General features: G+C 41.6%; 1 protein-coding gene across 1 annotated transcript in view; it reads left to right on the top strand.

The window, feature by feature from the left end:
- VWA3B (von Willebrand factor A domain containing 3B) overlaps window positions 1–24,003 on the top strand; it is a 210,539-nt gene that overhangs the window by 71,674 nt on the left and 114,862 nt on the right. Inside the window, exons 8-9 of the mRNA XM_069073058.1 lie at window positions 3,267–3,392; window positions 5,024–5,103. Coding sequence (XP_068929159.1) covers window positions 3,267–3,392; window positions 5,024–5,103 — 206 coding nt within the window. The remainder of the gene's footprint in view (window positions 1–3,266; window positions 3,393–5,023; window positions 5,104–24,003) is intronic.

Here is a 24,003-nt window from a genome sequence, read left to right as displayed (position 1 = left end):
CTTTCTTTCTTTCTTTCTTTCTTTCTTTCTTTCTTTCTTTCTTTCTTTCTTTCTTTCTTTCTTTCTTTCTTTCTTTCTTTCTTTCTTTCTTTTCTGTCTCTTTTTCTCTGTCTCTCTCACTACAAACAAAAACATTTTGTTCCGTTTTGCTCAGCAGTACCTTAGTGGTTGATATTTTCTTTACACTTGGGTCATTAGAATGGCTCCCTAAAATACAGGGTTTTAGCTTTAGGGGGGATTGTGGAACATTTTGTGGTGGACCAGGACTAAACAAGGGAAACCTGAGAGCAGCTCATATCAATAGGAAAATTATGTCTATGACAAGAAATTGGATCACTTACAAGCCATCTGGGTATCAGTCAGATTTCTTCTTAGCTAAATCCCTTAGTGTTCTTGTAAAAAATTTAGAGTGATTGTTATGTGTAGAATTGAAACAAACCGATTTTTAAGTCCAAGCAATGGGTGACAGTGGCTCAGGGAAAATGGTTTGTAAGCTAGGACCAGGAGAGTAAAATAAATCTCTAGGAACAGTGGATAGCTATGTGTCAAGAGGGAGACAAAATTTGTAGGTTTGCTTTTATAAAGAGAAACCAATTTCATATAACAAAAGCAGTTCCATCTAAAATTAAACACGAAACAGATTGGCAGCATTTTTGGAAGTTAGTATGCCACTAAAGGGATAGTATCCTGAAGCTACAGGGAACTGATGAATAAGAATAATAATTCCCATTCCCCAGTGGAACAGTGGTCAATTGATATGAAAAGACAAGTTATGAAAGAGAAAATAATAACCAATCAAATGCTTATATTCTCTAATAATCAGGGCAATATGAATTCAGGCAGCCTTATGATGCTGCCTTTCTTTCACTAGAATGGGAATAATATAAAAAATTTATAAGACCCAGTGTTGGTAGGACTGTGGAGAAAAAGCTGTGTTATACTGCTTTGTTGATGGAACTCCAGGCTGGTCATTTTGGAAAATGGCAGAGAAATACACTGAATCACAAAACTGATCATACCTTTGAATCAGTTATTCTTTTGTGAAAATTCTAACCCCTGCCCCCAGTCATCAAATGGGGCAAAAGCAGCCACCTGTACCAAAAAATTTATAGCTGTGCTATTCACACAGCAAAAATGGAACCAACTTGCAGTCCAGTAACTGAAGGACAGCTGGATAAATTATAGTGTGTTAATGTATTGGAGGGAAGGAAGACTCACCTCCTGAGTTAAAATAAGGTTTCAAGACACTTAGTAGCTACGTGACCCTGTTTGCCTCAGTTTCCCCATCTATAAAATGAACTGAGAAGGAAATAGCAAACCACTCCAGTATGTTTGCCAAGAAACCCCCAAATGGGGTCACAAAAAGTCCTTCACAGCTGAAACGACTGAACAACAAAATGTGCTGAAATTTTCTGGTGCCACGAACATGATAAATGAGAATTCGTACGGCAGAGAAGATAGAGAAGTAGCTTTGGAGTCAGGAGATCTAGGCTCAAGCCTCATGTGTAGTGGCCTCTTGTTGGCCCCATGTACCTCTCAAGATGAAATCATAGAACGGGCAGAAACAAACAAAAGATAATTGGAAAGAGATGAGGAACATGGAGAGATGAGTAAGACTGAGAAGGACTATTTCATTGGTGCAGAGAGCTCATACAGGCTGGCACCTTCTCAACTTCATCTTATCAAGAGTTTCTTAGAGTACTTAGAGACTTGGCCAAGGTCAGAGAGCCAGTGTGTGTCAGAGGAAAGTCTACCTTTAGGCTTTCCTGGCTTGGAGGAAGCCACTTTACTGTTCACTATGCCATGCTGCTTCCATAAGTCAAGTCAGCAAGAATTTATTAAGATTAATAGATGAAATCAGCAAACCAGAACTATACACACACTGAGTACAATCATGTTAAGGGAAAAAAGAGGAAAAAGACTCAGGGGGAACATGACATGTGTCTGTAAGTATTTAAAAGCACGTCATGGAGAAGAGTCATAAGATTTGCTTGGTTTAATCCAAGAGGATGGAGCCAGCAGCAGTGGATGAGAGCTGCAAAGATGTAAATTCAGGCTTTAGATGGGGAAAACTTCGTAACGTTAGGAGGAAGGAAGCGGAACAGATTGCTTGCTCTTTTAAGATGGCGGGGTCATTCTCCTTAGGAGATCTCCAAGCAGAGCCTGCATGACCAGTCTCCAGCTACTATAATGTAGACATTTCTTTCAGGTGTGGATTGGTCTAAGAGACACTGAAGTCCCTTCCAATGCTAAAGTTCTGTGTTTCTGTGAAAAAAAGGAAAAAGGAAGGAAGGAAAATAGGCTCAAAGGTGATGGAACTTCTGGAAGACTTGGAGAGAAATAAAGAACAAATACATAGAATGGGAGATTTGGGAGTGCGAAGGGTCCCTTACAGGCCACTGAATCCAACCTCCTTAGTTTATAGGTGAGAAAATGAAGGCATAGAAAAATGAAAGCAAGTTCACACCCCTATAACACGTTTGAGGCAAGATTTGAACCAAGGCCCTCCTGACTTATTACAATATCCTGCCATGTGTTATAAAACGTAGGGACAGGGATAAGATTTTGCTTGTTTTGCCTGTTTATTTGATCACCTTTGTTGACAGTTATGAATTTCATAATAAAAAAAAATTATAAATTAGAAGTGTTAAGGTGGTCTTATAATCCACAATTGTGGAAATATAGTTAAATTAACAAAAAAAAGAAATCCAGATAAATCACAAAACCATTTCACCTCCCTCTCATCATCAGCTCCCACAGCCACGACCTGGTTCTGGAAACTGCTTCTAGTATTTGTCAGGTTCAGTCTTTTCATCAACATCAATATTTCCATCAGAAAATGATTTTTTTTCCTTTCTTTTAATGGTCATTTTTCTTTAGGTAGACTTCAGGGGTCTTCGGCTTTTCCATAGGGATGAAATTTGTAGAAGAGGCTATTAGGGAAATTAGACCTGAACGTGAAGAAACATGCCAGAACCTAGCAGGAGTTGGTGTATTCCACACAGTAAAGGATCCCTATTCTACATATATTACTAATAAAAGAAGTATCAACTCAAGTTCTAGTGCAGGGGTGGGGAGCCTGCGGCCTCGAGGCCACACGTGGTCCTCAAGTGTGGCCCTTTGGCTGAATCCAAACTTCACAAAATGAATCTCCCTAATAAAACGATTTGTTCTGTAAAACTTGGGCTCAGTCAAAATTAGCTCTAGTGGGTGTTGCCTTTATGTTGCCCCAGCTGACTGCTCAGTTCTGTGTATCCCCCATCTAGGAGCTGGGGTCAGAGAGGATGTGTATCTGATCTGGAGGGAGCTGGAGGAAGCCCGAAATACGCTGGCACAGATCCAGAAGATTGTGGATGATTCCATGACACCCGAAGGTTCAGAAGCCAGCTGTGGTAGGTGGTGTTTATGGCTACTCTCCCATCCGAAACCAGCAAACCAAGCAAAAAAATAGCACCCCATCTACATTCCCAGATTTTACGAGACTAGGGGAAACTAGTTAAGTTGCTTGTGAGCTTAACCGCTTAAATGGCCATTTTTTAAAATTTTATTAAAGAAAGTGCACATCCTTCACATGTATAATTGATACCAAATTGTTTGCCTTCTCTAGAGGGGAAGGGGCAGGAGAGAATTTGGAACTCAAAATTTTAGAAAATGATTGTTAAATTTTTTTTTACACGTCATTGGGAAATGTTTAATGAAATAAGTAAAAATAATTAAAAATTAAAACAAAGCAAAACAAAATGGGCCCATGCTCCCTAAACATGGGTTTCATCACTTCAGAGTACTCCAGGGGAGAGTTTTCCTAGCTTTATAGGAGTGTTTGTGTTTGTACAGAGGAGTTGGCCCACCTGGGACTCCAATGGAAGGTAGCGTTTCTTACGGGCTCTGGCATTCAGTGACATGATATATAAAGCTGTTTGGGAAGTGTTCACTTGCATATGGAGCCAGTCCTACCAGGGATGTGAAATTTGCAGTGCCTTCCTACCTGTCCCTTTAAGACTTCTTGGTGTAGCCATGAGCCCTCACACAGAGCTCTGGGCACCCCTGTTTTCTCTCTGCTCTCGGTATGCCAACCTGTTCCCCAAAAAGGATCTGACCGATTGATTCACGTTGGGTTTTAAATGCCCTGATGCATTTCTTTCCGTGGGTATTGGTGTTTTCTGCCATTGTGAAACCTTAAGTCATAGGAGTGCACCTCGTAATTACGTGATCTTCAGAGTGGCATGGCGATAAAATGGAGAAATGGAAGATCTGGGTTTGAATCCTAGCTTTGCTGCTTACTGCCTATGAGACCCAGGGCAAGTCTCTTTGCCTCTTTGAAAGTGACTCTGGATTCCTCGTCTGTAAAATAAAGGAGATATACTAGTTGCCCTCTGCCCTTTTTAATTCTAATTTCTGATTCTACATCATTTTATCTAGGCAAGTGGGTGGCATAGATAGAGGGCTGTGCTTGGACTCAGGAAAACCTGGAAGATGGAACCTCACCTTGGGGTCTGACTAGCTGTGTGCAACTGCTTTTTGTCTCAGTTTTCTCATCCTTGAAATGGGGATAATAATAGTGCTCACAGGGTATTGTGAGGATTAGCTGGGATAATAAAGAAAAAGCTCTCCGCAAACCTTGAAACGTTATTTAATGCTGCTGTTATGCCTCTGTAACAGTTACACACTGCCTGGCTCATTGCTTTTTTTTTTGGAGGCGGGAAGGCAGGGCAATTGGACTTGCCCAAGGTCACCTGGCTAGTTTTGCATGAAGTGTCTGAGGCTGGATTTGAACTCAGGTCGTCCTGACTCCAGGGCCGGTGCTTTACTCACTGCACCACCTGGCCACCCCTGCCAGGTTCTTTATAAACCGGGGGACTGAACTCACGGACCTCTGCGATCCTTTCCCACGCTGACATCCTGTGATTCATTATAATTTCTGGGCATCAGCGAGTGGAGAATTTATTGTTGTTGCTTTTGTTTTGTCAGAGTTATTTCAATCTTCTGTTTTTTTAAAAGCATGTGCATGAGTGTATCCCTGCAGAGATAAAGACCTACAGGACCCCTATGCTTCCAGCTGTCCTATACCCAAGGAACTCTGCAGGAACTAAGTCGAAACTCCTTGTAAGTGGCATAGTGGGTAGAGAGGCTGTGCCTGGAGTTAGGAAGACCTAAGTTCAAATCCTGCCTCAGACATTCAGTTGCTGTGTGACTCAGGGCAAGTCACTTAACATGTTTTTGTCTTAATTTCCTTATCTGTAAAATGGGGGTTAATACCAAGGTCGTTGTGAGAATCAGATAAGATGGTAATTGTGAAGCCCTCCATAAATGTTGGCTGTGATCATCATCTATGCTCACCTTTCCACCAGAGCGGACATGGACCAGAGAACAATCCTCACATTAAGGGGATTTGGTCTGTGAAGTCTGGATTCAGTCAAAGGGCTGCACTTGAAGACCTAGAGGGCCTTGAGTCACAGGCTCCCCCTCCTGGACTAAACCTTTCTTGCCCTGATTTAAACCCATTCCTTTTCCCATTTTTTCTTTGGGGGGCACGGGCAAGCAGTACCATTTCATAGGATTGCAGGTTTAGGATCTTTCTAGAAGGGAGGAGACAGTTTAAGGCAGAAAGGTGGGAAATTCTCCCCCAAAAGGAATGGAGTAAAAGAGGGTACCATACTACTGACTTTTGAAAAAGAAAAATCGTGGGGCAGCTAGGTGGCACAGTGAATAGAGCACCAGCCCTGGAGTCAGACCTGAGTTCAAATCCGGCCTCAGAGACTTCACTCTTACTAGCTGTGTGACTTTGGGCAAGTCAACCCCAATTGCCCTCCCCCCCAAAAAAAAGAAAAGGAAAAAAAAGAAAAAATCGTTCCTAGCTCAAGTTTCTCCCAGCACTTCCTGCCCAAGCCCAGGTGACTTCAGTTTCAGATGTGGGCAATGGCCGCATGAGGAAGACAGCCTCTCGTGCAGTGACTCACAGCCCCCCAAACTTCTCTGATGTAATTTATCATTGAACGGTGCTGCCTCGCTCAACTTTAAAGACCCGAAACCTGGTTCCTTTTCTCACTGATAACAGCAGCACCTGAAAGGCATGAAAGGGACTGCTTATCCAGCTAACCCACTTTTTTTTTCCTATCCCCAGAGAACCTGATGTAGTTATCTTAATTTTTTTCTTTATCTTAGAAAATGAAAAAATGGCCTCACGAATAAATTACTTATGGCCTAGAAGACAGCCTGTGGTGTTTTTATGAGTGAAGGCAATTTTGCTGTTAAAGCTTTCCTGAATTTGAAGAGGGGATATGCCCCTTTGAGTTCTTTTCCCCTCCTTTGATTAGAGCAGATGAGATTCAGGGCACAGGCCAGTGTTTCCATATTTCAGATCTGCCAGTGTATGATGGATGTGGGGAAGGGGCGGAGGGAGATGGGAGAGAAGGGAGAGGGAGGAGAGAACCTCATTATAACTGGGGTGGAGGGTTACTTTAGGCCAAGAATTTTTATAGAGGCTGGAACCAGTCTCCAAGTTCATTTGGCCTGAGGCTGGAAGGTGGAGAAAATTAAGAACATGTTATTGGAGTGGGAAATAAGATGGTAGAGAAAAGATGGTACTTCCCAGAAATAATCTGCCACCCAGGAGAGGAAGGAGAGACTTACTGCGGGATTTGTCTTATTTACAATGTCTTCTACCTATGACTTATTATTAGGCTGATATAGGGTGCTCAAGAGACTTGCCTCCTTTGTCTAGAAATATTGTTTAGCTAAGCAAATGTGTGTGTGTGTGACATCCCTTCTCCCCTTCTCTCCTCCCTACTTCCTCTCTCCCTTCTTTCCCATTCATCCCCTTTCCCCTACCCATCACACAGTGGCAGATCTGAAATGTGGACACATCGGCCTGTGTCCTGAATTTCTCCTGCTCTGCTAATGGCTTCCCTACTCCAAAGACACACGTATATGCTTTTCTATATCTGTGTGTGTACATATAAAAACTAAATCACATCAATATATATAGAAGCTAACTTATATAAATATATATTTACACAACAGATTATACATACATATGCAATATATACACGTATACACAATGTTATATGTACATGTATGCACACACATGTACACAACACACACTCACATATGTGCACACATATTTATACATGTACAACACACACATTCTTATATGTATGCATACAACACACGTGCATATATGTGCACACATTACATATAGCATGATGTGCATGCATGTTCGTCTATGTGTACACATAAACATGCATGTTTTATATATGCACACACATATCTGTGTATATGTTTGCACAATACACAATATATTTTATGCATACTCATATATTTATATATGTGCATACATACATACATACATACATACCTATATATCTCCATCACTCTTGGTTACAATTTTAGAGATTGCAAAGATAATCAGACTAGATGAGACAGTTCTAAAAGCTGTTTGTTCCTGTATGAGCATTACCACAAGGACAACCTTCTGTGTGAGACCTCTCCCTTTCACTCTTCCCTCTCCCTTGCAGGGATCATGAACATAAATTCTAATGCATCAGCATATCCTGCCTTTGGACGCTCCCCTAAAGCCTTTTCCAGCCGTGCTTAAGCCCGTGTGGAGAACAGAGGTCAGAGAGGGTGGCACTTACCTTCCCTCCCCTTCTTTGTCTCCCACCTTCCCTAATAAGCAAGTCCCATAAGGTTGGGGTTAGTTTCAGCCAGAAATATTTCTTCAGGGGAAAAGCTCTGGCAGAGGGCCCATTTTTTCTTTGAATTCATTTCACATAAGGGTATCTCAGGGCCAAAGGTGAGGGTGTTTCACTTATTGGATGGAGGCATTATTTGGACCACAGCCAGTTTTTGTTCATTCTTATCTGCTCACCACAGATCATATAGCTGATTTAATTTAACCCTTTGCTAACACTTTAAACAAATATACCTGGACTTTTGCTTCTAAATCAACTAAAATCCCTAGTATTGGGGGGGTTCTGAGGCTTACCTGAGCTGGGAAAGATGATCAGGTTCTCCCCTTTCCAAAAGTCCATTTATTGAGGGAGCATTTGCTAGGGAACAAGAGAGAACCCATTACAATGCCTTCAAAGTAGCCACCTTGGGAGGTTTTATTCTCATTTTAATGATATTGCTTTTACTAAAAACATTTTTGGGGAGGCATGTCCTTGTTGGAAATACTTAAGGAATCAGTTTGTGAGTCATTATTGTAATCATGCCATGTTTTTTCCACGGAATCCCAGGATTTGAGAGTTAAAAGGGATTTCTCAAAGTCCATCTGGTTTAACCCATGAGAAGAATCCCTGGTTATAACATACCTGCTTAAAGACTCCCAAGGAGAGGGAACAAAACAGCTTTGGAGGCAGGCCCTTTGACGTAGAACAGCTCAGATTTTTCAGACTTTCTTGCCATCAGTACTAAAATGGGCTCTTTGCAATTTCCTCCCATTTTTAATCATAACAATCACATTTTATGTATGTCATCTCATGGGTTCCTTATGACAAGCTCCTGAGGTGGACAAAGCAAACACTTTCCTCTATGCTGCTTTTTACACTAAAACCTTCCCAGCTTGATCCCCTAGGGTAAAGCTAGTGCCAAAAGGTGTTGATTCCATCTCAAGAAGCTGAAGTTTTCCAGTATTGAGGACAATTAGAAGAATGTGCTGTGGGCCCTAAAGAAAAATGGGTGCATCACAAGGATAAACATAAAGCCTCCCCAGACGCTGAAGGGACAACAATTCATTTGGAAACTTGTTATTTTTTAAAATTATTTACCCCCCCCCCCGCATGAATCTAACAATAGTTGCAGCATAACAGCAATAATAATGACAATAGTTAGCATTTACGTGGCACGTTTAAGTTTTGCAGAGCGCTCTATGTATGTTATTTCATTTCATCCTTCCTTAACGGGACCTTATAAAGCAGATGCTATGAGTAGTCAGGGACCCCTGGGAGGCATAATGGATGGAGGGCTACATCTAAAGACGGTTGGCTTCTTACTAGCTGTGTGACCCTGGGTAAGTCACCTAAACTGTCTCAACTTCAGTTTTCTCATCTGAAAAATGGAGACAATAACAGTACATACCCCACCTGAGTTGTTATGAGACTCAGTTGAGAGACAACATATGTAAAATGATTTGCAGACCACAAAGATATAAATGCTAGGTATTCTTTCACAAATGAGGAAACTAAGTTTGAGAGAAGGTAAATGACTTAGTTCACATAACCAGTCACTTTCACAGGTAGGATTTGAATTCAGATCTTTCCTGACTCCAGGTCCTGAACACTATTCACCACACAGTTTAGTTGCCTGACATAATCATGTCGTATCTATCTATTAGAGGGCACCTGTGGGTCTATCCACATACCACTATGGTTATGGTTGGTCAGGCTACTGCTCTTCACCTAAGGGTATGCTGACACTAGCTTCAACCAGCTCTCAAGACCTGGCTGTTAAATTTTCCATGTGAGTATCTCCATCTCATAAATCAAAATGCTACAAATCAGGACTTGATTTATTGCTTTGTTGACTATCTAGAGTTAAGAAAGTGGTGGAGAAAATGTCAGTAATTTGGATTAAACTTTAAAGCGTATTGTGTGTATACACCCCTGCCCCCACCCTGAAAAGCTGGTTATTAAAAATTTATCAGCATTCCCTTGAGTCTACCCAGATATGAGGAGAAAGTATTGACGCAAAAAAAACTGAGTTCCCATAGTGAGCTTGCAGCAATATCTGAATTATTTTGTTAATCAGTTCTTTATTTGCTGGTAAAAATGGGGAAAAATGTATTGTGCACAGTATATTTCCACCAGTAACAATGTGTTGAATCAGCTTTTTAATGAGACATTTGTTTCTCACAAAGACCAATAAAATGACCATTTTATTATAATGCTGACTTAGAGTCTGAAAGAGGAAAGACTTGATTTATAGAGTTCTTGGACCTATTTACTTCTCTAGGATGCCTGCTAATCAAATAAAGTAGGAAATGTAATCTTTCAATGGGCCATGAATACAAAATGGCATCTATGTAATGGTCCAAATGTTCATTAAACACCTACTATGTGCAAAGGACTACCTAGGTCCTGAGATCCAACAGTGAACTACAATATAGTCTCTGCCCCCAATTTTTGCAATCTAAGAGTTTATGTTGTTATTGCTTCTTGGGAGAGGAAGGGTTAAGGTTGAGGCATGTGTTTTCCATGGTATGGGGAGCTCCTGGTGTGAAAACTCCCTCTATTGGTGTAGATCAAAAACTTCTACAATTTACAAACAGTTGTCTGGAGGTCCTGAGAGGTTGAGACTCTGGTCATACAACTAGGTCATAGATAGAATAATTCAATTGATTGGGATGAATGAAATAGAATGGAAAAGGGAAAGTTTAGAGAGAAAAGGACAGAGTTTTGGCTGATACACATACTTTGAGGATGATCCAGCAGAGAGACTGAGAAGGCTTGGTCAGAGAGGTAGAAAGAGAACCAGGGAGAGCAGGGGAATGCAGTGGAAGTGAGGAAAGTACATCCAGGAGGAGATATGGTTAACACTGTCCCAACACTGTAGGGAGGTCAAGTTTGATGAAGACCGAGAAAAGAGTATCAGAGATGGCAGTTGAGGTGATTGGTAACCTTGAAGTGAACAGTTTCTCCCAGGGGGTAGAGTCAGAAGCCAGACTGCTGGAGTTGAGAAAGTACAGGTTATAAATGCTGATGGCTTTTAAGAGTTTGATTACACAAGAAAGAAGAAATATAGCATGATGGCTAGATGGATCGTTAGAGCAAAATAAAGGTTTTGTGAGGATATGGGAAGATCTGGTCATGTTTGTGGGCAGCTGAGAAAGGAGACAGCAGATCATAAGGGGGTAAAAGATGATAGAGAGTGGGAATGCCACAGTCATTTTCTTTGGGGGTAGGTGGGTGAAATCAAGACACACAAGATGGGTTGCCATTGTCAAGAGGAAAGGTCACCTTTTCTTCAAAGACTGGATAAAAAATAGGCACAATCTAAAGGCACAAATCTAAAGACAGAGTAGAAGAGAAGAGGGGATTTATTGTGACTTTATTATTATTCATTTGTTTACTAACTAAGAAGGTAAGGGCAGGAGGATATGGGGGAGATTGAGGAAGAAAAGGTTTGTAACAGTTGTAGCTTCAAGGAGCTTGGTAGTCATCAATCACAGAAAAGTAAAAAAGGATTACTTGTAGCCGCGGGACTCCAGGTGAGATTAGATCACTTAAATTTCTCATGGACCAAATTTATATATGTTAGTGTGACTTCCTCTTGTGGTGTAGCAGCATGAGAGCAGGAACAAAGAAAGTAGAAGTTGAGAACAAACTGGGGTTGTGGTTTGACAAGGGAAGACAAGCTATAAGACCAGTTGTTGTTCAGTCCTTTCAGTCATGTTTGACTCTTTGTGACCCCATCTAGGGTTTTCTTGGCAAGGAAACTGAAGCAGTTTGCCGTTTCCTTCTCCAGATCATTTGACAAATGAGGAAACCGAAGCACACAGGGTTGAGTGACTTGTCCAGGGTCACACATCTAGTAAGTGTTTGAAGCCAAATTTGAACTCAGGAAGATGAATCTTTCCAACTCTAGGCTGGGAAATCTATTCACTGAGCCACTCAATAGGGAATTCAAAGGCATAAGATAGCATATAGTTGATGTGATCATCTATATGGTTAAGACAGCCAAAGGGAAGGAAATGAGGCCAATGCAGAGGTAATAGATGGAACAGAAAGGGCAGAGGGATTGGAGGTTCATTGAGAAGGAGAAATAACATTTAGTAAGAGTGAGGCAGAGAGAGACACGACATGAGGTCATGATCCAAAGAGGAGTTTCAAGATCATTGAGGTGGCAAAGTTATGATTGACAGGGATGGTGAAAGAGAAGCTACAAACACCTCTGTGGGAGGTGGAGATGGAGTGAAGTCATAGCTTATGGGAACTGAGGAGGGATGTTGACTTGGGAGGCCCGGGTGTTTGTGAGGACTTCAATGGGAATACTGCAATTTCTGAGTATGAGGGCAGGGTTGGAGAGGAAGACTGTGAGTCACTTCCTGAACTCCTGGATAAAAGAGAAAAAGTGACTGAATCATTCAGTAAGTCAGTTAATAAGTATTTATTAAATGCTTTTATGTGCCGAGCACTGGAGATACAGGTATAGGTAGAAAGACAGTCCCTGCCTTTAAGGAGTTTACATTCTAATGGGGGGATACAATCCCTAAAAAAATGCAAAAAAGGCATTGCAGAGAGACAAAGGTAGTTGACGTGGGAGCATGATAGAGGAAATCACGAGCATTCCCTAGAATTGAGACATGGTTCACCAGGGGCTTTCATTAAATGAAGGTCCTGGGAAGATCTCTCCCTTTAGAGGGGAAGTGGAAGGATACTTCCAATGTGTGAATTTGGGGGTCAGAATGAGGCTTTAGGGGCAGCTGGGTGGTACAGTGGATAGCTCTGTGGCCCTGGGCAAGTCACTTAACCCCATCTGCCTCAGTTTCCTCATCTATAAAATGAGCTGGAGAATGAATGTGAGAGGGAAGGATCTAGGATGAAGCATTACAGTGGAAAGAATATTGGTTCTAGAATCAGAGAATATAGGTTCAAATCGTGTTTCTGACACTACCTTTGTGACCTTGGCAAGTCATTCAATTATCTTGAGCCTCTGTTTCCTCCCATCTCTAAGATAAAAGGGTTGAATTATGTGTGTTTTAGATCTCCTTGGTATGATTCTTGGGAAGTTTGTTCATGATAGAATGGTAATTCAAGATGGTACAATAGAAGGGAAGGGAAGAGGAAGATGGAGACTGGGAAGAGGTAGGACTGAGCCAGATGAGGATGAGAGAATAGGAGGTAATAACAGGGAAAGGACGGGGTTCACTCCAGCTGATGGGGACTGAATCATAGGAATCAATGAGGGGGGAGATAGGTCTCTGCCAGACACAGTTCCCAATCTTTATGTCTGGTGATGATGGAGGGCAGTGTCAGTCTAATTTATTTCCGAGTGCCAGGGGAAAAAAATAAAAGAAAAATAAAACATCAGGAAGATTGTTTAAATAAATAAATAAATATATATTACATATAAATAAATAATGCCTAGTTATATAAATATGTGATGATCAGGTCCCCAGAGGCCTGACTGAGCTCCTCCTCTGTTCCAATTCCTTTTCTTCAGTCCAAGGTGGTGTGAGATGACATTCACTTACACTGAGTCCTTGGATAAAGTCATGGAGGTGAAAGGCCTGGTGTCTCAAGTTACAAAGGTCTGAGGAAGTCATGTTAAAAAAATTGTTTGGTGATTCAGGGAAGAATAGGTAGGACATTTACACATGACATAGGTTTTAGGGTGAGGACATCTCCAAATCTAGTCCCTGCAAGGGGCTGGGAATGGAAGCCCATTTTCCTGATGAAATGATGAATGGGAAAGGAAGGTATATTTCCTGAGGCAGAGACCCAAGTGTCAAGACAGAAGGAAGGTAGACCTTATAGGGAGGAAAACCTGGGTTCAGGGTCTGCCTCTGATACATATTACAGACTAGTGACTTTTATCAATCACTGTTCCTAGGAAATTCTCTAAGACTATAAATGACAGACAGAAACCTGATTTGAATTGATGGAGGGGGCTTCTGGATGAAATCACAGGTCTAGAGCAAGGGGAAAAAAGGACAACATAGACCAGAGTGGGTTTTGCCATGACTTCCACTGCCATCTACTTGGCTCTGAACCCGAAGTGCCTCGAGGTGAGAAGGTTGACATGTAGTGGTGCCATCTTCTCAGATCGTTGGGTGACACCTGCCCTCAAGAGGAGGATGAACAGATCAAAAGGGCAAATGCCAGAGAGAGGGAGATTTTGGTGACCCAATCATGTGCCCCGTAGGGTTATTTCTCAGAGAAAAAAATCAATATCCAAGTTAAGGGGGGAAGCTACAGAGACTGAAGATTAAAGTTTTCTCATAAAAGATTACATACAAGGAGGTTTTATGGATGAGAATGTCAGAGATGCAATGCATTTAACTAGTATATTCCAAGAAGCAAAGTGTCATGTGATGAAAGGTCCTAATCAAAATGTCAAGGCTGACATTATGTGGAGACCAATATTGACCAACAGGAGTGGAGTCAAAATCGAAAATCATAAGAAATCCAAAGGAGCACTTCCAGCCCGTAGCTGATGTTTTCTTTTCTTTTTTTTTTAACATTTTAATTTAAAATTTTGAGTTCCAGATTCTGTCCCTCTCTTTTCCCAGAGATGGTAAGCAATCAGATAGAGGTTACACATGTACAATTATGTCAAATGTTTCCATTTTAGTCATTTTGTACAAGAAGACTCAAATAAAAGAAAAAAATGAAAGAAAGTGAAAAATAGCATATTAACAGTCTGTGTTTAATCAGTATCAGTTTTTTTTTTTCTGGAGGTGGATAGTAAGCTTCATCAATAGTCCTTTGGGATTGTCTTGGATCATTGTATTGTTGAGAATAACTAAATCATTCACAGTTCTTCAACAAACACCATTGGTGTTACTGTGTACAACATTCTCCTGCTTCTGTTCACTTCACTACGTATCAATTCATGTAAGTCTTTCCAGGTTTTTCTGAAATCATCTTGCTTGTCATTTTTTATTAGCACAATGATATTCCATTACAATCATGTACCACGGCTTGTTTAACCATTCCCTAGTTGGGACTCTATGATTTCCAATGCCACCACAAAAAAGAGCTACTACAAAGATTTTTGTACAAATAGGTCTTTTTTTTCCTTTTTTTTTGCATGTTTTGGGGATATAGACACATAGTGACTATAGAATCCTAGGCAAATCACTAAAATCTCACAACGTCCCTAGAGATTCTAAGAATATTAATTGCAGAGAAGATGCCCATCAGCATTGGCAGAGGGAGTTTCTTCAATGGAGGCTCCCAATACTAATGAAATCCCAGGTCCAGTCTTATCCCTTCCATGCCTTGATTTCACTCTGTGAGTTCCCTAAATTTCCTTCATGCTTGCCTCATTTACCATTCCCTGTTTTTCTTCCCCTTGTTTTCCACCAAAGTATCTTGAATTGGTTTGCATTCAGTGTGCATAAACATGTGCTCTCATGCCAACTTGACCCTTCAATGCACCAGGGCAGTTTGACAGAAGCAGCTATAGAGAGGATTTCTTTAAATAACACTATGATTTCAGTGGAACTACACAGCTCTGCCTCTCATTACAATAATGTCCCTACCGTCTCCTGTGACAGTATCCTACCCTCTTAGCCGGCCTGAAACTTGAACCTTTGGGTTTCTCCATGAGCTTAGATATCTTATCAGTGGATTAAGTGCTGAACATAGATTCACAAAGACCTGAGTTCAAATCCAACTTCAGACATGGTGTGGCCTTGGGTAAGTCAGTTAAACTATGTTTGCTTTGTTTTTCTCAACTGTAAAATGCACATAATGATAGCATCTATCTCCCGAGGCTGTTGTGAAGATCAAATGAGTAAAGCCCTTAGCACAGTGCCTGGCGCTTGTCACTATTATTATTACTTATTACTATCTTGCCAGATCCAATAACTTTTCCTTGGTCATCATTCTTTTTGACCTCTCTGCAACATCTGATACTGTTGACCACCCTCTCTTCTTAGATATGCTCTTCTCACTGTGTTTTCATGACTCTGCTTTCTTCTTTTTTGGGGGGGGCGCAGCTAGTGATGCAGTGAATAGAGCACCAGCCCTGGAGTCTGGAGGACCTGAGTTCAAATCCAGCCTCAGACACCTAACACTTACTAGCTGTGTGACCTTGGGCAAGTCACTTAACCCCAATTGCCCTGCCTCCCCCCCGTTTTCTTTTGATTCTCCTCTCTGTCAGTTCATTCTTTCTCTATTTCTTTTGCTGGAATGTCATCCAAGTTGCCACATCCTAACTGCCAGTGCATCCCAAGGTTTTAGCCTCAGCCTCCTTTGCTTTTTCCTCTGTACATCCTATTTTGTGATCTTGTCAGATCCCATGGGTTCAATTATAATCTCTAACCATATGACTCCCAAATCTATACATTCAACCCTAGTTTGTCTTCTTGTCTCTAGACCCTCATCACAAACTGCCTATTGGGGACTGTACCATAGGCAGCTAGGAGGTGCAGTGAAGCTGGGGCTGGAGTCAGGAGGACCCAAGTTCAAATCCAACCTCAGATACTTACTAGTTATGTAACCCTAGACAAGTCACTTAACCCTGTTTACCTCTCTTCTTTATCTGTAAAATGAGCTGGAGAAGGAAACAGCAAAACAGTCCAGTGTCATTGCCAAGAAAACCCCAAACGGGGTCATGGGGAGAGTTGGACATGACTGGAACAACTCAATGACTAGTCCCATAGGTATCCCAAATTCAACATGTCCAAAAGATAACTCGTTTTTGCCCCCACCCCAAATTTCCCTATTTCTGCTGAGGGTACGACCAATCCTTCACTCAAGTTTGCAGATTCAGAGTAATTGTAGACCCTTTACTCTCCCTTGACTCCCCTTATCACTCCTCTGATATGGCTTACATCTGTCCCTTTCTCTCCATTCATGTCCCACTCATTAGTAATCACCTAGTTTAAGTCCTTAAGTCTCCTCTGTAATAGTGCACTAGCTTCCTCATTGGTCTCCTTGCCTCTGGTCCCGCCCTTCACTAATCTGTTCCCACAGCTGCCAGAGATATTCCTGAAGCTTAAGGATAATGATGCCACAAGCCCCAGTGCCTTACTTATATTTTCTGTAGGATTAAATACAAACTCCTCTGTTTGACACTTAAAGCCCTTCACAATCCATCTCTGGCCTAGGTTTCTGGACTTATTGCCTATTAATCACCTTCACACAGGGCAGCTATGTGACACAGTGGAGAGAGTGCTGAGCTTGGAGTCAGGAAGATGAATCTCCTTGAGTTCAAGTCTGGCGTCAGATACTTACTGGCTGTGTGACCTTGGGCAAGTCACTTAACGCTGTTTGTCTCAGTTTCCTCATCTGTTAAATGAGCCGGAGAAGGAAATGGCAAACCAGTCCAGTCTCGTCGTCAAGAAAGCCCCAAATGGGGTTGTGAAGAATCACACATGACTGAAAACTACTGAACAACACTGCCTTCATACATTCTGAGATCCAGACTGACTGGCTTGCTGTCTTTCATCTCTCTTCACAACTATAAACACCCTTTTTTTGCATTTAGCATTTTTTTCAAGCCTTTGCTCATTCTGGGCTTTAGCCTTTATGACACTATTTTTACAATTATGTTTTCCTTCTGTGTTTGTCTTCATGTTAGATTCTCTTTCTACAAAAGGAGGTGTCTCAGCTGACAATCTTCAGACAAGTATCCTTAGAGGAAACCAGAAATTGGTGGAATGGAGAGAGGAACCTGGTAAGTGAACTTGGCATTTACCCCCACTGGCCTTCTCAGTGATATCTGACTGACATTACTACTTCCATTATGGGCAATTAGGGCCATTGGCTGGGATTTGCTGATAACTAACTGATTATCCATATCAAGGGCTGTAGAAACCTGGAAGAAGGAGTACAGGAGATGAGAACTTTGGCAGGCCAGAAGAGCCTGGACTCCAGAACCTGTGGTCACAGAGCCCTCCACTTAACAAAGAGGCATAGCAAACATTTGGTTAGAGGTTGGAAGATTTAGGGAAAACCTACAAATTGCAGCCATGTTAGCCTATATGGAAAGAGTGCTTTGGGACTGGTCTATGACCTCAAGAGCTCATTCCATGTTTTTGCTTTTGCCATAAGCTAACAACAATTACATCTGCACTAAATGCAAATTGGTCTGCTTATTGGAGGACAAGGTACAAGGACTAGAAAGATATCTCTTTGTTCTTCAGCTTATCACAGAGGGCAAATGCTTCTATAGAACTGGAAGAGATCAAAGATCCAAAATAGGGGCGAGTAGGTGGAGCAGTGAGTAAAGTCCTGCCCCCAGAGTCAGGAGGACCCCAGCCTCAGACACTTAACATCCACACAAAAAAAACTAGCCATGTAAGTTACTTAACCCCAATTGCCCTCCAAAAAGGCAAAAAAAAAAAAAAAGATCCAAAATAATTCTTGGGAACAGATTTAGCATTGACAAGGATGTTAACTATTCCAACCCACTCATTCTACAGATGAGGATAGCAGGGCTTTGAGCTTTTATGTGAATTGCCCAAGGAAGCAGCAGCACTTCCTGGTACTCTCTAACTCCATCAGTCTCTCTCTCCTACTATAGAATCTTAGTTTTAGAGCTGGAAGGGGCTTTAGAGGCCATTGAATTCAACCCCCACCTCCATTTTCCAGATAAGGAAAGGCACAGATAATATCAGAGATGTGATCTGAATTCAGGTGTTCTTGATTTTAAGTTCAGTCTTTTATCCAACTATGCTAGGGGCACTTAACCTGGGGTCTATGGATGTATTTCAAAGAGTCCGTCATCTTGGATGGGGAAGAAACAATATCTTTATTTTCACTAACTTCTAACTGAAATTTACCATTTCTTTTCATTATAAATATAGGGAACAAACTATTATTCTGAGAAGTCTATAGGCTTCAGCATACTGCCAGAAGGGAACATGGCACAAAAAAAGAACTCTGACATTATACCGTGGTTTGATAGGAAACTATACAAATTAGGGTGAGGAGAATCAATGCATTAGAAGGTAAAAGAGTCTGGGGGAGAGAAGGAAGACCTTTGAGTGGATGGAACTATGTGGTAATGAAACTCTTTGCTCAGAGATTGAATCTGGACCTACTACAGGGTAATCAGCAGTTATATTTTATTTTATGGAGGGATTGGTGGAATTCACAGATACCCCTAAGAGTGAGGGAATCCGTTACTATCTGTGCTAGAAAAAGAGAGGCATCATGGTGGTCAGCAACTGCCTTTTGGGAAACGTGTTGTCTTCCTGGGGCATGTATTCAGACTGTGACAAAATACTTCTTCAAAACCTGAAGACTGTTCCCACTTTCAGTCATTTGTGTGGGAACAGTGATACTGCTAGGTAGAAACTCTAGAAATTTTGAAGATCTGAGAAGGAAAGTAAAGGATTTACGGCCACAAATAGTTTTATTATCACTGTAGTCAATTGAAAGTTGGGACTTTAGGAGGGAAAGTAGTATATGGAAAATTAACAGCTAGCTAAAAAGATTGAATCAGACAATGGACATTTGATTTGGCCATCAATTCAGTCATTTTTTTCAATTTATGTCTGACCCTTTGTGACCCTGGTTAGGGTTTTCTTAGCAAGGATACTGGAGTGGCTTGCCATTTCCTTCTCTAGCTCATTTTACAGATAAGAAAACTGAGGCAAACAGAGTGAAGTCACTTGCCCAGGGTTGCACAGTTAGGAAGTTTCTATGGATGGATTTGAACTCAGGAAGATGAGTCTTTCTGACTCCAGGCCCATTTCTGTCTCCATTGCATCCCCTAGCTACCTTTAATTAGGCAGCCATGACTCAAGATGTCAGGGACAGAGCCACATAATAACTAAAAAGAATATGTTTGCCTAAAGACTAGGTGATTGATGACCAACCAATAAGCATTTATCAAGCACTTATTTAAGGACTTTTATCTAGGACCTTATCACCTCAACACTAGATTATTGCAATTGCCTTCTAATTGATCTCCTTGCCTCAAGCCTCTCCCCATTCCAGTTCATCCTCTGTTCAGCTGTCAAACTGATCTTCCTAAAAGCACCGGTCTGATTCTGTTAACATTCTTCACCCCTTTCTCCAACTATTCAGTAAACTCCAGTGGCTCTCTATTGCCTCCAGGATCAAATATGACATCCTCTGCTTGGCATTAAAAGCCCTCTATAACCTAGGCCCCTTCTACCTTTCTATTCTCCAAACGACTGTTCTCTGCCATGTACACTGTAGTCCGGTGACCTACTTCCTCACAAAAAATAGTCCATCTCCCAACTCTGGCCATTTCCACTGGCTTTCCTCCATTCCAATGATTCTGTCCCTCCTCACCTCTGTCTAGAGCCTCCCTGACTTCCTTAAGTCTCAACTAAAATCCTACCCTCTACCAAAGTCTTTCTTCATCTCCCTTAACAATATTGCCTTCCCTTTGTTGATTATCTCCAGTTTATCATGTATATATCTTATATGAACATAGTTGTTTGAATGTCTTCTCCACCATTAGAAAGTGAACTCCTGGGGCAGCCAGGTAGCACAGTGAGTAAGAGCACCGGCTCCAGTGTCGGGATGACCTGGGATCGAATCCGGACTCAGACACTTAGCACCCACCCAGAAACACCTGGCCATGTCACCTTGAGCGAGTTACTTAACCCCGATTGCTTAAAAAAAAAAAAAAAGAAAGCGAACGCCTTAAGAGTGTTTTTTTTTTCCTTTTGAGTTTTTGTTTTCGTTTTGCCTTTCTTGGTGTCTTAGAGTTTAGTACTGTGCCTGGCATATAGTAGGTGCTTAATAAATGTTTACTCACTGACTGACCTACTAGCAGAACTTTAAACCGGAAAAGGAGGAGGAAAAGAATTGCCCAGAGATAAGTTGTTAAGTCACTGAGATCTGTAGGTCTGACAAAGGAAAAATTACAGTAGGGGCACTAGTATAGTGTGTATTGTGTAGTATAGTGTTCAGAGAAACCATGATTACAAAGAGGAGCAAAAATGGTGCTGGTCATCCCAGATGGCTTTTCACCCCGGGGGCAGAGTTTAACAAAATGAACTGGAAATCTTTAACTTGAGGGGAGACGTTTGACAACACCAGTGTCATTGAATCTTAGGGCCAGTGGCTAATAAGAATAGAAGGGCTCCCTTGACTCTGAGGGCAAGATTAGTTAGCAAAGTAGGGTAGCATTGTAGATCAAGAAGTAGACACGTATGTAGAAATCCATGAGCCAGAGAAGGGAAGGCATTTGGGTGGGTATAAAAGTGATGGGGAGCATCTTACAGGCTTCTCAGCCACTTGGAGGCACAGGATTCTATCATTCCTCATACATATCAAAGGCTATCATGTAGACAAGGTAAAGTTGTGGTCAGGGATCCAAGTGCTTGGCATATGACAGACCTCTCTCTGTTGAAAAGCAGAGACACCAATCAATACATTCTTGGCTTTCCTTGATGGTAATTTCATTTTTCAGAAGTGAACATGGCACTGATATTCTGAATCTGCCTCAATAAAAGGAGGAAATGGTTGATGAAGGGGAAATGAGGAAAACCTTAGGAAGCAGTCACTGTGACCTCTCCTTATCAGTGTTGATGCTGGGAGCCTCCCTCGATCACTTTTAATGTCCTGAGACTGCCAATGGAACACGAATTATCCATTGGTTATTCTTGCTGTTGCACTCAAAGTGAGAACCTGAAAAGGCCTTTGCCTAAAAGGGCCAGGGTCTCCCATTGCATTTGGAGTGATCTCCAGCCATCCTGATGAATATCTGGCCACTGGACACAGATGGCTCTGGAGGAGAAAGTGAGGCTGGTGACCTTGCACAGCCCTCCCGCACTCAAATCCAAGTCCATTGGAAGTCACGTCATCATCCCCCTGACGTCATGGTCCTCTTCAAGAAGGAAGGACACACACAACAATCTTCCATGTGACTAGTCCATCTCTTTATACCCCATATGTCCTTCACACTGCTTCTTACTAATTCCTTGTTTACAGTACGTTACAGACTTTTCACACTTATCATGAAATTCATCTTTTTAAATTCTTAGGACACATAGTTATTCCATGGGTTAAAGCCATACTGCTCTGGCAGAATATTTATATTAACAAGATTGGAAATGTGGCGTAGTTGATGAGGAAGGCTAGAAGCGTCCCCTAAGAGCGTCCCTCTCATTAGACTGAACTGCTTAAGTTGTACAATGACAATTTGTAGCTGGGACAGAGAGAAGCTGACTGGCCACTGAGCCAAGTGTCCTAAAGCACTTGTGATGGCTATCTACTTTGAAGTTCTGGAGTCCCATATGAGCCCCTAGAGGGTACATTTCTGAAAAAGATGCAGGGGAGGTTAATGTTCTATTTGAATCTTGTTGGGGGAAGAAGGGAAGGGAACAGGCAAGATGGGCTAGATGAAGCACTGATTAAAGGAAAGGTTTAGGATTAATGATAAAAGCATCATTTTATGTTGTGTTTATATTTCTATGGTTTGTTCTCATTCCACAGCCCATTTAAATGAAATGACTGTTTTGTGCATAATTGTTGATGTAAAGAGTTAAGTTTTTATTTCAAACAAGCAAACAAACAAAACATTGAATGGGAAAATATGCTCATTTCTCACCATCACCATCCCTGCCTCCCTTCCATATCACAAAATTATTAACTCAGAGATCACTGTTCATCTAGTCATTCACTCTGATTGTAAGTAAAGTATATGGGATGAAAAAAATTGGCTTTGCAGATGTAGACTTCAAACATCAAAGTATATGTCAGCATGGCCCCAATGATGTGTTCTTACTTCAAGATGCTATCTGGCCCAGCACTGTCCAATGCTAAGAACATTTCATAACCACGTTACCTCTCTACCTAAGCCCCTTTCCCATCCTTTCAAATGTGTGCATCCTTTCTCTTTCTGTCAGCATACTTTCCTGTTGGATGACAATGGAGGGCAATGTCTTAATTTGCTGTGTGAACTTCCCTTTATACACTAATTAACTAGTTCATTGTGTCATTCAGCAAGATTATAAATACTCGTGGGCATTAGGGAACACTACCTCTCTTTCTCTGTCTCTGTCTCTCTGTGTATGTTTCTCCTTCTGTGTTTCTCTTTTTCTCTCTCTGCCTCTCTCTCTCTCTCTCTCTCTCTCTCTCTCTCTCTCTCTCTCTCTCTCTCTCTCTCTCTCTCACTCTCTCTCTCTCTCTCTCTCTCTCTCTCTCTCTCTCTCTCTCTGTCTCTCTCTCTCTTATACACACACACACACACACACACACACACACACACATACTAGTAATTTGTCTCAGTAAATGGCCAGGTTGTCCACATAACATGATAGCTCATCCCAATGAAAATTTAGATTTGTCTTCAGAGGACTCTTAAAGCAAGCTGGAGGGGAGAGGATGTTAGGTAGGCCATTCAGCATCCTCCATGTCATTCCATGTATGAGGTAACAACACCATATGAGCATTAGAGGACTGGTCTGCTTAATGGTGCAGCCCAGGCTAATGCTTGTGGCCTTCTTTCTTTCATCTCTTGAGGACTATTCCCTTGATAATATGGCTTTGTGGGACGACTGTCAGCCTGAAATAAGTATTTAGCAAAAGAAAAATCTTCTAGAACATAATGTGGGGCTCAGTGAATCCTCTATTGGTCTTAAGGTGGACCACCATGCTAAAATGAGGTCTTTTATGGCAGGGCAGGGCTTAAATATACCATTAACTAGGGAAACCCTTAGGCCAAGGGTCATTCTCACTCCAAGCAGGTAAAACCCCAAAGCTAGGCCAGGTCAGTTACTGGATTATCTATAGCACACTGAGATTGAAAAGGTCAAGATGACCTAGTTTTCAGAGCAGAGAATTTAGAACTGGGGCAATATGCTTGAGGTTAGGAAACCAAAAATGCAGAATCATGAGGAAATGGTGACTTTGTCTCACTCAATAGGTTTCCTGGATTTTAGACTTTTTTTGTTTGTGCTTCATTCCCAAAGAGGACTGTGACATCAGGAAGGTGATGCCATGACTTGCAAGTGAGGGAGGGCTGTGCAAAGTCAACAGCCTTACTTCCTCCTCTAGATCATCTGGGTCCAATGGCAAGACATAGATCAAGACTACTGGAGATGCCCCTGTGATAGTAATGGCAATTAAAGATTCCCCTGTATTGGCTTGGTTTTCAAACTGATTGTGTTAAAACCCAGAGTTTGTTAATCCCACCTGTGGGATGGGCATGTTGATGTGAAAAGAAAGTCCTGAACTGGGAGGAGCTGGTGATGTAGATTTGGAGAGACACTAGAGAGAGGCGGAAGATTTTTTTGGAAGCAGCACCTCGTGGAGAGAGAGAGACTAAGAGAATTGCTGGTGGCCGCTTTGAATTGCCTTGGACTTTTGAGACCTGCCCCCTGAGCTGCCAAGGACTGAGGAGACA

Source organism: Petaurus breviceps, unplaced genomic scaffold (assembly GCF_028583685.1).
Source record: "Petaurus breviceps papuanus isolate PSGF00001 unplaced genomic scaffold, PetGlider_PUasm1.0 90849, whole genome shotgun sequence".
In the NCBI taxonomy this organism is placed as follows: domain Eukaryota; kingdom Metazoa; phylum Chordata; class Mammalia; order Diprotodontia; family Petauridae; genus Petaurus; species Petaurus breviceps.
Note: the sequence above shows the minus strand (reverse complement) of the source record. Positions and strands in the feature narration are given on the sequence as shown.